At 40.8% G+C, this 12644-nt stretch overlaps 2 protein-coding genes across 2 annotated transcripts in view; one reads left to right on the top strand and one right to left on the bottom strand.

The window, feature by feature from the left end:
• LOC132913033 (dual specificity protein phosphatase 10) overlaps positions 1 to 9731 on the bottom strand; it is a 56521-nt gene extending 46790 nt beyond the window's left edge. The window contains exons 1-2 of the mRNA XM_060970945.1: positions 9469 to 9731; positions 6562 to 6735 (exon numbers count right to left, since the gene is read on the bottom strand). Coding sequence (XP_060826928.1) covers positions 6562 to 6735; positions 9469 to 9589 — 295 coding nt within the window. The 5' untranslated portion in view covers positions 9590 to 9731. The remainder of the gene's footprint in view (positions 1 to 6561; positions 6736 to 9468) is intronic.
• LOC132913011 (protein unc-79 homolog) overlaps positions 1 to 12644 on the top strand; it is a 49176-nt gene that overhangs the window by 10253 nt on the left and 26279 nt on the right.

The raw sequence follows: 12644 nt of genomic DNA, 5'->3' as shown, positions 1-12644 counted from the left end.
CGCATGGAACCACCACTGTCCTCACCGGCGGATTTCGAGGCGAAACGTCCTCGAGGACGCGACCGGCAACGAGAGGAAAGACTAGGCTGGTACACGGAGGAATAGGATCGAAAAAGGATGAAAAAAGGGTTAGGAGGAATTAGAAGACAGAAAATTAATAAAAGGGAAGAATGAAGTGACGAAGAGGGAAGGTAAAGTAAGGTGTTAATAGAGGGAGAAAAGAATGAAAACGAGAAAGGAAAAGAAAAAGGAGAAAAGGAAGGAGAAAAGAAGAAATAGGTTATTCTCGGTTACGAGAACGAGGTGTTCAGGAGAGCGTTGGCACGCGGGTGCGACGTCCCCCGTGCCTGGCTCGTTTCGTCAACATTTCCGGTTGCGCTGTGCTACCACGATAGGGGGGCCGGAAGTAAACACGATGCTGACCGTGTGATCGACCGAGCGTGCTCGATAGATCCGTTCACGGCGGCCGACGAGCTGAGACTGAACGGCTCGTCCCCACGGAACGCCCGATCGCGATCTACGAGTACTACCAACGCGAGGCCACGGCCCGGCTTGGCCATCGTGTGAGTGCCTTTCTATACGAACTTACTCGTGTGAGTGAGTGAGCGTACGGACCATCGCATCGGGAGGACTTGCAGAGGTACTCGGAGGCGCGCGCGCGCGCGCGCCATCAACATCGAGCAGGTACGTACACTAATGTTCAGCGCAATCGTTCGATCGGATTTTCCAAACTACTCGAAATTTTTCTTCAATTTCTTGGTATTTGTCCCATTTTTTAATTTGTTCGGTTACGGAAGACGAGCTAGTTTAGTCGTAGCGTTCGCAACGAGCTCTTATCTCAGAATTAATTTTGAGACAATTCTTTTAAATATACTTGTCACGTTCCTTCACACATGACACGTTCAATAAATTTTCGAAGACGAATGTCGACAGATTCCATTTGGCCAGCAAGAAACAATAACTTGGTATTTCGGTAACACGCGCTTGTCAAGTTTCCTGCAACGAAAATGCTCGACGGGGTCAAAGAACCGTCGTTAATCATTTTCCTAATGTTCAGAGCTCGAGGATCCGAAGCTCGACTAATTCCGTCGACGAATCACAGAAAATTGATCATTACTATGACAATCTGATGATCAATCCTCGTTTTCTTTGCACGAAAAAAAAAAAAAAAAAAAAAGGAAGAAAATTACCGACAACTTTTGTCCATCCTCCCACGTCGTCCCAATTATATCAGTCTCGTCATAATTCGTGCTGATGTATTTGTTTTGCACACGTGTAACAGAAATTAGTAACTACTTAGCGAGTCTGCTCCAAGAACGTATTAATAGATTCATGTATACTTGGTTTCAGATAAAATAAACACTCGAACAGAACGAACACCTTGTCTGTTGGTTAATTCTGTCCAGTCGACTATCGCACGCTTCAACTTTTTTAAACACGACATTCCCGTAAATTTCTTTTATCTACATCACGTTTCACCTTAAATTTATCACTTCGAAACCACCTTAAAATTATACCTAAAGTCCGTGTTTGTAAAACTTTCAATTATGTACAATTATGCAAAATAAAAGAATACTTCCCCGATATTTTGAGTACAATAATTTCTTTCCGATGTCCAACGATCGAATCAGCAAAAGTTCTATCGACGGCGATCGACTCGAAAGCAAAAGTGATTCACCTCGACTAGCGCACAATAAGTGAAATCTTCGATTCGCGTTATGTCAGATCAGTAAACGATAAGCATTATCGACGTTACCAAGAATTCCGCGATTTTTCCAAACGAACCACGATGCTCGTACGGCACTGTAAGGCGAGGCATCCGTGTGTGCATCGAGCGTACGTACAAATGCAGTCACGTACACGTGGAGACACGTACACGTGACTGAGAGCCAACCAATGAGTCACCACCTCTCGTTGGTAACACGCGCGCGCGAGTTCGCTGTCGCGAAGCTTCCTTTTTTTCTTTTTTTGAAGGATCAATGACGAATTTTCCATTGATAAGAACGATATCGCGACAATAAACAATAAGTTGATTGATCGTACAATCGTCTCGATTCCACGAGATATTAACCCCGTCACGTGAAACGTCGGATGTCGATCTGCAATCGGTAAGAATACCATTCTAAGCGTTCCATATCGCATCGATTGTCTACAATTTTTCAATATTTCTGAAAGTATGTTTGCGAGATGAACATGATCAAAGTAACTGGCGTTAAACTTTCGAACGAGTACACATTCCGACGTGAAAATCGCCAAAGTTCGCACCAAACCACCTCCGCGTAAGTCGACTCGTTGTTTGCGAAAAATCTTCGTGTAAAATCGCGAGTCGATACTCGGGATTCGCGGAATACGAGAAGATCGAATTTACAAAAATTCGTTGAGCACGCGTCGACGCTATCCGACAAAAATTATTGCGAGATCGATGTTGTCACCTGCGTTCCTGTCTCGTGCGACGCGGTGAAAGTTCACACGACGTCCATCCATTCGGACGACTCGAAATCGTCGCGTCCCGAACCAAGCGTCTCTCTCCATTTACTCAACGTGGCGCCGGCCAATACGCTATTATTATCGTCCGTGCTGTTTTCTTTTCTGCCTCGTTTCTGCCAATGGCGATTTTCCCGATCGTGGTCATGAATTATTCATCCAACGATCAACCAACGATACTTTTTGTCGGTTTGATGATTCTTAAACCGTGACACTTACAATTAGAGTTTATTAGCTCGAGTTAGATGTTGGTGTAATTGACCAATGACGGTATTTAAAAGACGCAGCAATATACATATATAGCGATTCTATCTTTAGTCTCCTTTTCGATTGTTTGTATTCCGCTTTTGGAATCATAAGCGAGACTTGTAAAGCGACTGTTTAGAAAGAAACTTTTTCTCCTTCCATCGTAGAAGGTTGTCTGTTTTACGATCGTTTTACGGTTCGCGTGAAAACCGATTTTCTACAGATCGTACGAGATTGTTTCGATGAATCGAGTCACGGTAATGCGCTAACGTAAATCTTTTTGTTCAGATGAAATTGAGAATCGTTCTCTTGACTCATCGATAATTGGGTTGCCTCAATTTTACAAGAATGTTCTATACTTCGATTAAAAATAACTTCCTTATCTTGCTTTGTATATTAATCGTTCTATAATTAGATTAACTAGAAGACTGATGTAAGTTGAAAAGAACCAGATAATTTCCAAACGAAATCTCGATTTACATTAAGATTCTTTCTTACGGTGCTCTAAATCAGGTTTTGTCGACTGTTATCGATCGGTGTAAACTTCTATTCTCGGACCGGTATCGGAGGAGAAAAGAACGAAAAATCAGGAGACGGAAATTTCATCGGACATTCGTCATATGGTTCTAATCGATTCGAACAGTGGCGGATCGCTACTGTATTTTTTGTTTAAATTTATCCACTGACCACATCGAATTATCGTTATCGAATTATTGATTTGTCAAGTTTAATCGATGCGCTTATAAATTCTTGATCAAACCATTCGTTTAGATAAGATTGTCCGTATCGGTGTACTTGTACATAAAATCTTCGTCTATCGAACGAAAGAATCGTTGTACGTGAAAGATAAAAATTTTCGAAATCACATCACGAATTTAGGAAGAGAAAGAAATAATCTTAGATTGCGTAGTCGGTTGCGCGAAATGTGCACGTTTGTACGATTGCGTCGAATATCTGTGAAACGAAAAACACGCAGCAGATGAGGAAAAGCAGAAGTAAACGCGAATGACGCGATGCGTCTCTGTCATTTTCACGGTATGACGTTCCTTGGTAACAAATATTCTCCAGATTATAATGGTACATGGTGTATTCATTTTCCTATGTACTTGCGCCATTAAAACAATAAAAATAACCTATACACATGCAGAGATAATCGTGTCTCCATAAATCAATCAACTATTCGAACGAAAGTATTCATTTCGATCGTAATCGCGAAGCTATATTTTTATCTTGAAATTGTATTTCACGAGCTCTTGCGTCTATCTTTACACCTTTCTTGCTTGGAAATCATTGAAAGCGTTTTTCCTACTTATCAAATTCATTGACAAATCTGCACCTGATCTTCAATCGCCTAATCAAATTGGCGTAGGCGAATTTCATCGAGATATCCGCGTGTATGCGCAGATGTGCAACCCGGTTTCAGCGTGGTCATCTACTCCGCGCCAAAGATAGAGTCTGACATCATACACAGAAGCATCACTCGGGTCGAACGAGCGATAAACATACTTGCACACACGATACCTCTGCACGCGGAAGGTTTACGTTGTCTGTTAGAACTGTCTCAATTGACATCTTCCAATGCACTCTGATGTTTCGTGAGAAATCGTCGAAATAGCGAAAATTGGCACTTCACGGGCGAAGATGGCGGAGAATCGCAGAGAGAAAAGGTTGGAAAGCAAAAAATTTCCATTTTTAAATAGGATATCATGTCGAAAACTCGGCTATAAAGTGATGAAAATTCTAAATACATTTCGAAACGAAAGGTATTCGATGAATGAGGTTTCAAATTTTAGTGGATTTTAATGGATTTTAATGGATCTTAATGGATTGAAACAGAACGATCGATGGAGTGATTTCGAATCAAAAGCGCGATCATGTTTCTTCGTTCATCTTGGTTTCACGAATTTCACTTTCGATCGTTGAAATCTTATCGAACCGAAACGGAATCGAACTCGGTAAATTTAGAAAGACTGTATCTTTGCCACGATTTCGTTTTATTATTTGTCGCCTGCTTAAGCCGTATAGTAGCTCGTAACACTTGCCGCTACTCCGATAACGCACAGAGTATACAGCCTCGATCGCGTGTAAACATGCGTCTTTGTGCTATCAACCTGACGTCACCTAGCGTACAGTGTACAGATAATAAAAGAATGGATTTGATGGATGCCTTCACGGCATTACGTTAAATTCTTTTTTTCGTAGATCATCAAACAAAGTGGCTCATGAATTATTTATGCGCTCCACTAAATCAAACAACGTTGACAAATACCGTAACAAAGAGGATCCTAAATGCAGTCGACGAATTACAAGATACGTCCCACGCAACTTCCTCATTCACACTTTGCTTTCCAACCAATTGCCTTTATCGAATGAGCCAAGCTCGATTATATCAAACTTCATCATCTGTTTCTAAAAAAAAAAAATAATAAACGCTAATCGTCCATTGTGATACTAAAGTTAAGAAATTTTTCAAGAATGCAGTTAATCGGCTTAGCTTTTCACTTGGCTTAACGTTAATATCGCAATGGTTCGTCGAGTCGCTTAAAATTCGCTCTAGGAATTCACTCGAATGGCTGAATCGACGGAAAACGAAAGAAGTAAAGACGTAAAGAATACGAGTTCCAGAAACGCTGATGAAGATCGATGGTCAAGCAACGCGATCGATATGATGAAACGACGAATCGCTTCGCTCTTTTTCTTTCTTTTTTTTTTTTTTTTTTTTTTCGTCTAAAGAACGTTTACAGCCGAGTCATCGATAGTCGAACGACAAGCGGAATGCCACGAGCGCGAACGTGGTCGATAGAAAGTGGTTCTCGAAGCGGCGCGGCGGAGTGGCGTCACACACAACTTGACTCACCGATTCTGCGTGTCGTAGCTCGACTCGCTTGCCCAACGGCCGACCGCGGTATTTATATTTATGCCGTTGACCAGCCGGCCCGTATACTATTTCCGCGGTAATTACGTATTCGAACCGCGTCCGAGTTTCATTACGCGACAGTTTGATCGACAATTCGCGAATATAGGCTGCGGATATCGATCGATACGGATCGATATGGGTGCAGTGTGCTCACTTAGGACGCGACCGAGGATCGATCACTTTGTTCTTCTTCGTGCTTGATCTCGTGCATTTCAAAAAGCTCAGTCACTTTACACTTACATGAATGGAGTTGATATTCAGATAAGATTCGAACCACGAGACTCATTCGGTTCTTTGAATACTACCGATAAGCTGATAATCCTTGGGCAATTGCAACACACAATGTAACCACTAAATGTCACTCGAGAAGGAAAAATGCACTATCCGACAATTATGAATCACACACTGAATTTCGCACTACGATGTCATGCTTCTAATTAATCCGAGACTGACGTTGTCTATTAAAAATCACGCAGGGGTATCCCCGATTCGTAACGATCTTCCTTGTAACTAAATACGAGTTCATCATCTTCCTACGTACGGAATGCTATATGGTAGGATTTTTTCTGTCAAACAAGTATATTTAATGCCAAGGCTATATGTTTAATTCTAAGACTATATAGTTAGTCTACCTGGTAATAATAACTGTACATTAATAGAAAAAAAATTGAAAATAATTTACATTTCTATAAATTATATGTTTGGTAAAGAAAAAAAAATTCTAGAGTAGTATTTTATCAAATATCCACGAAAGAACCTACTAATATCAAAATAATAAATATAAATCTTAAATCTTGAGCAACTGATTTAAAGTATTTTATCGTAAAATAAATAATATTAAGAGATACGCGACGGAAATACAACTTGATAAAATATCGAAGGAAGAGAAAAAATGTGAAAGTGGACAGACTTACCGAAGGAGGCGAACTTGTATTTCTTCATCCTAGTAGTACAACCGTACGTTGAGGTTGGCATGGTGCTCTTCCTCTTCAACAGCGTTTTTGGACGTGTTAAGCTCGATGATCCTTCTACTTTTGGAGCAGCGGCTCGTTTGACGAGTCTTTCCTCGGCGCCAGTGATCTCTACGGCTAATGAACGCATCCTTTGTTCACTCGTGTAATTTCGTGACGCATACGATGCGTATCGTTAAGCCATAAGAATCGTGCGTCATAAATTTTAGTTGAATAGAAATTGTTATGTCGTTTGATATAATCCGTGTCTTTTATAATCTGACCGACAAGGCCTACAATTCTTTACACTGACCTGCAATAAACCCAAGGAACCACCCTAAACGGAATATTTTCAGCTTAATATCTATTAATATAAGTATTTTCGGTTTATGAATGGTCCTTAAGACAGTACTAGGGTTTATTGCATGCTCTTAGAAATTACGGAGAAGGTGGATGTCTGTTCAGCGAATAGCAGTTTTTTTCTATAGAAAAGGACATCCATGAGCCAAATCTGCAGGAGACCTTCTCCTCGTATTTTATTTATTAACATTGGCTATAAATAATTTTTCTATCGAAAAGTGTGAACAATGAATCCGCTTTCTTAATTCAAAAGGGCATACCCACACCGAGCTTTCCTCCTTAATAGTACGAAACGGGTCTATTATAATTTATTATTCTACCAATTTTCAGGCGGTCAAGTCAAATACTGTTCTACAAATCTTCGGGCAGTCAAATCAAATGTTGTTCTTCGACATATCAAATCGAGTCAAATACTGTTCTATTATTTTAACATTCTAGTAGTCAACTACTGTACTTTCCATCACGACGAAGTCAATCAACTCCTGATCCAATAACAGGATATCGTCATCGCTACAGTCTACGCGACAACAAGTGTTGTAAGTTATTGTAAATATATATATTATAGAACTGTAGACTACAGTTTTATTACATAACAAACACTCCTATTGTCCCATAAGAAATAAGTGGATCAACCTGTTCATGGTGTCGATTATTATAATTCTAACGGGAATTTACGACTCTCGTTGACTTCAACGCGATCGCGTCTCCCCGCGACTGGATGACAAAACAGATACTAAATACATAATCGTATAAAAATGTTTGTTGCCTGTCGAAATTTTTATTTAGAAAGAGAAAGGATAGATATTTGATTGTGCAGAGAATAACGTTATTGTGAACTTTTGCTCGTTCGAAGAATCTTACAGAGAACTAGGTATTTTTTAACTTCTAAATTTTGTACTTCAAACGACTTGGTTGGATTAATCCTTAAAACACGCGCATTAAAATCTTTCAATTTAAACGCTGCTCGTCTGTTTTCGCTAAAATCACCGAAGAATCGATTACTTATGGCAACATTACAAGCGTCTGCCACCAGAGGGGCTATTGTTCGCGCAAGTTCTTGCTCCACCATCGATTCTTTCGTATATAACTTTCCTTAGTCATAGCCAGACTCGTTCGAGTCAATACTTTGACGTATTTCTAGACTACTTAGCCAAGTTTAACTTTACTAACGTTGGAATTTTCTCGAATCGGACACCCTGCCGCCTCAGTTACGTTATTAATAAATTTATCAACAGGTCTACGAGGAAGTAAATCTCCTATATTCAACGTTTTCTTTCTGCTCACGAAATGCTGATGCTTGCATTGCGAAATGTATCGCGACGAAAGAATTTGTTGATCTAAGGATTTCCACGTGAAAGCAAGTTCGACTGGACGTTTGCTTATTCGACGATGACACGCTCGATCGTCGGACGCGAACGAAAACGAAAGCACTGTAGCGTATTTTCGGCAAGGGAACGACCTCGAAATGAAATTTACTCGACTTCGAGGTTGGATCGTCATTGAGAAGGCACGTGAGACGCAGATGTTGCAGCTGAACTTGTTATAGAAATGCACACGCATGGAAGTCACTTCGAAGAATTTTGATTTATCGTCATCCAAACATTTCCATCCATTTGAAATTTCTACTCAGGTATCGTGACACGTATACTTTAGTTACGCGTACAAGATGTCAATCGATTATACATCGAGTTATGACTGAACGTTAGTTGCGATCTAAAGAATGACTATGCGATGCCCAGTACGACGCTCGCTTTAGATAATACGTTCTATTTTCTAAATATGACCAACCGTTTTGTTTTCGAAACATTGAAACTACTACGTCAATTTGCAACGTCATCCACTGTAAACGAGAACTGGATTCTTCATTTGTTTTAAAAAATTCTCATCTATTTGACGCATTTCCAGACGATGACTGGGGGAATCAAGCGTGAGGCAATCGATGTAAAAACAAGAGTGAAAAATACACGTACTTACGTAATATCACGTTATCTATGGTGACGGAAGCGGTAAACACTATCGAGTCCACAGATACAAACATTCTAATAGATTTTAACAAAACATTCCAAAAATGACTCACGATCTCTCATTTTTTATATAAAAATATATAAAGATTCAAGATACTCTGAAGTAACTAACGCTGACGATATTTCGTGTATTTCCGAAAATCTCTTTATTGATAAATAAAGATTTGTAATTCCCAACAAACCAGAAATTATTCTTCGCAAAAATTTTCCATCGTATACTCAACTAATTATTCTTTATAAACATAAAATACGCGTTTTCTACTATCTAAAATACTATAAATGTAAAGTTACGATTCCAAACAGATCGAAAACTACACGCCACAGATTTGGATCGTACTCCGAACCAATAAAATTCCTACAGAAATCATGCTCAAGTAGTCAAAACGATAATCGTGACAATTTGTCAAACACGATCGACTTCGCGGCTTAACGACACACACGGCACATCACGGTCCACGTGGACCGCTATAGTACTCGCAGGACTTACTCATCGATGACGGCCTCTTGACAGACTTTCCGGCGAGCAACAGCCCCGACGATGCTTTGCCACGATGGTTGACCGGCGACTGCGCCGCTCCACGGCTTACGAGGGATATCTTTGCACTCATCCTCGCGGAGGCTACCGTTTCCTGAGATCCTGACTCACGTACCGGGAAGTGGAGCTCGGAGGTCGCGCTGGCATGCCACCTCGTTAAATCAGGCTAGACCTTCTGGCCGCTGTCGTTGTTCGATCCGGCCACTGATATTATGTTTTTCTCGGTCTTCTGTTGCTCTCCTCCACGCTACTTGAGGATCTACAAATGAGCTTCGTAAGACTTTGCTTTGAAAATATACGATTTTCACGATAGAGATTCGAACGTTGTAGCGTGACAAATGAATCGTGTATACCGTTGTTCGAGTTCATTTATTCGAACGTGAACTTGTATTATTATTTGGACGACGAATCACTGAGATTCTACTGCATAAACTTTAGTAATTCGAACCTTGTTCTTTGAGATCAACGTTCTCGAGCGAATAAAGTTCTATCGTAACGGTAGTAACAACAATTGTGGAATTTAAAGAGGAAACGTTTGTTAAATCGTTTTGTCAATCTTCTAGAATAGTAATTGCAAACGTCGTGATCTCTTCAGCAAATCTGACAGCTCCGATTCTAAACAAGTGCGCGTAACGCACGAAGCTCATGAAAATCACGTTGACGCGTTTCTTGAGAAGTCTAGGGTCAGCTTCAAACGCGGTTTATTTAACCAGAAATCATTCGATGTTAACACCTACCAGGAAGACGAGATCAAACGTTTGCCAGACATGTTCCGACGTTGTCCAAACGAAAGTTGTTCGAAAAGGCACGCAGGTCTTGGTCGATCTGAAACTAATACGCATTCTGATTATTAGAATCTTCATCTATCGTTCGAAAATTGAGATGCAAGATCGTTTGACGAAGTTTGACGGATGGTAATAGGCTTTTTCATCGATATTTACCGATTTGTAAATTACAGAGCTGCGACTACGGAATCATGTACAGGGAAGTCGGAAATTGGAGGTCAGACGGCTTGAAATCACGACGGGCCTTCCGTTAACGATCTTTTAGCTGGTCCCTGTTCAGGAATCACCATATTTGACGTATTAACCCTGGACCAGACTTCCTGTCTACCAGCGTTCTCCTACCTCGTTCCGCTTATCTGAAAGAATTGAACACGTGGTCTTCTTTCACACAGTTCCAAGAACTTATCTGCAATCTACGATCGATTTATACGTTAGTGACGTTTTAGTTGACGTTTTGCTGGCATCGACCTAATTCGTTAACGAGTTGAGGATGTTTTTTTAATGATTACTATATCGAGAAGCCTTCGGCTTCTTTGAAACTCGTTTTTTGGAGATATTCTTCGTGTTTTCACCGAGAGAAAGACTAGATAAATTGTCGAGTGAAAGCTATCTATTAATAACATAACATTAATTTAACGAACAACTATAGCTATCTATACGTGATGCAAATTTGCGTGTGGTCAGTGGAATACTTTCAGACACGAATTTCTAGTCGTAATGATTCATCGATTACAAACAATGTGTGGATGAATACGATTTATTTTGACTCATATTCTTTGAATAGATTAATCAAACCAAATATCCATTGCTTGTTATTGAGTAATCGCCTTTTTCTTTGGACTCCCGACAAATAGATAGAAAGTCCATTCACATCACACACGTTTTGAGTCATCGCTTATTAACTACTAATATCAGTGATTCGGCAGATAATGAGTTGCAGGTTTTACTGTTGTGTGTAAATATTATTCAGGGTTTTATCTCGAAAAATTACGAATCGTAAGATTTTTCCCCCGATAAGGTTATATAAGAGGGGCCACATGCCAAATAAAAAATGAAACAGAGTCTCTGTATTTTTACGAGCAGGTGCGAAGCAAAACAGGAAGAATGTTTCATTCTTTCATCCGGTTTACGTCCAAATAAGGAAAGATCGGTTGATTCTCTGGATGGTCGAGTTCCATCCGGCCATGAGAACGCGTCAGGTCACCGGGAACAATGTCCGCGGGTGATCCGTGCAAGAATAACATCGACAACGGAAAAACACGACGAGGGACAGCAGCCGGGAGCGCGTTGACTCGCTTGACTCAGACGTCGGCCACCGGCGGACCTTGAAGAGGGAACAGGAACTTGACAGGCTCCGCGCCAAGGCGAGCCAGAATCCCGCGCGTCTCTTTGTCCCAACTTTCTGTAGCATTAACGCAGCGTCCGCGAGTTTATCTCCATTATTTTTGTTAAGTGCCGCGGACACGAACTGATCGAAAGACACTGATTAACAGCGTGTACGGAAAAAGAGACAACTCGTATCGGAGATCTTTCTTTTGCTGGCCAATAGAGGGGAGCAGGAAGTGGAAGTTTCAAAGGTAGCCTTATGCGCGAAGATTTATGCTTTTTCGTGTATTTTACGGTATATTTGTGGTGGTTCGGCAAGATGGTTTTGTAAGGAGAATTTGATACGTGTTCGGAGATGTAAGTTCGGGTAAGTTCGGAGAAAGGCCAGATTTCACAATTACGAGAACGTGTGTCGATGAGGAGCCAAGTTAGATCTGCATCAGGCAACGAGTTATCTTTTCAATTATATGTTTAAACAAATTTGATCTAGTCAATAAACGAAGGCAATTATATTCAACCAACTAATTTCTATTTACTCTTCCTCGCTCGATATCCGTACAAATTGTTTAAATCCTAATACAAATGATGACAAACTATCTTTTCAAGCGAATCAACGATGAAATCACTCGACGACAAAGAATTGGGAAGATCGATCGTTTAATAAACCACATCGTCGATTATTTTAGCGTAGAAAGAGGAAAATATCAGCGGAAATCGCGGACAACGCGGAGAAGTCGAGTGAAAGAGGCGGTCAGGGAACAAAAGGACAGCGTGGAGCGTAGAAAGAGCGAGTAGAAATGCCGCCAGTTCTACAGGCCCCCCCACCCAAGGGTCGCGCGCTCTGTGCCGCGTATTTAAATAGAATTCAAGCCTCAAGGAGAAAACGCAAGGCTGTGGCAAGGACTCCGACTGTTTTATGTTTCGCGCCGGATCACTGCCACCGGTGAAACGGGCTTAAACGCGGCCATCTAAACGCGCGAAAGTAACTCATACATAATTAATCCCGCTGGCCGACAA

This window comes from Bombus pascuorum, chromosome 12 (genome assembly GCF_905332965.1).
Source record: "Bombus pascuorum chromosome 12, iyBomPasc1.1, whole genome shotgun sequence".
Lineage (NCBI taxonomy): Eukaryota > Metazoa > Arthropoda > Insecta > Hymenoptera > Apidae > Bombus > Bombus pascuorum.
Note: the sequence above shows the minus strand (reverse complement) of the source record. Positions and strands in the feature narration are given on the sequence as shown.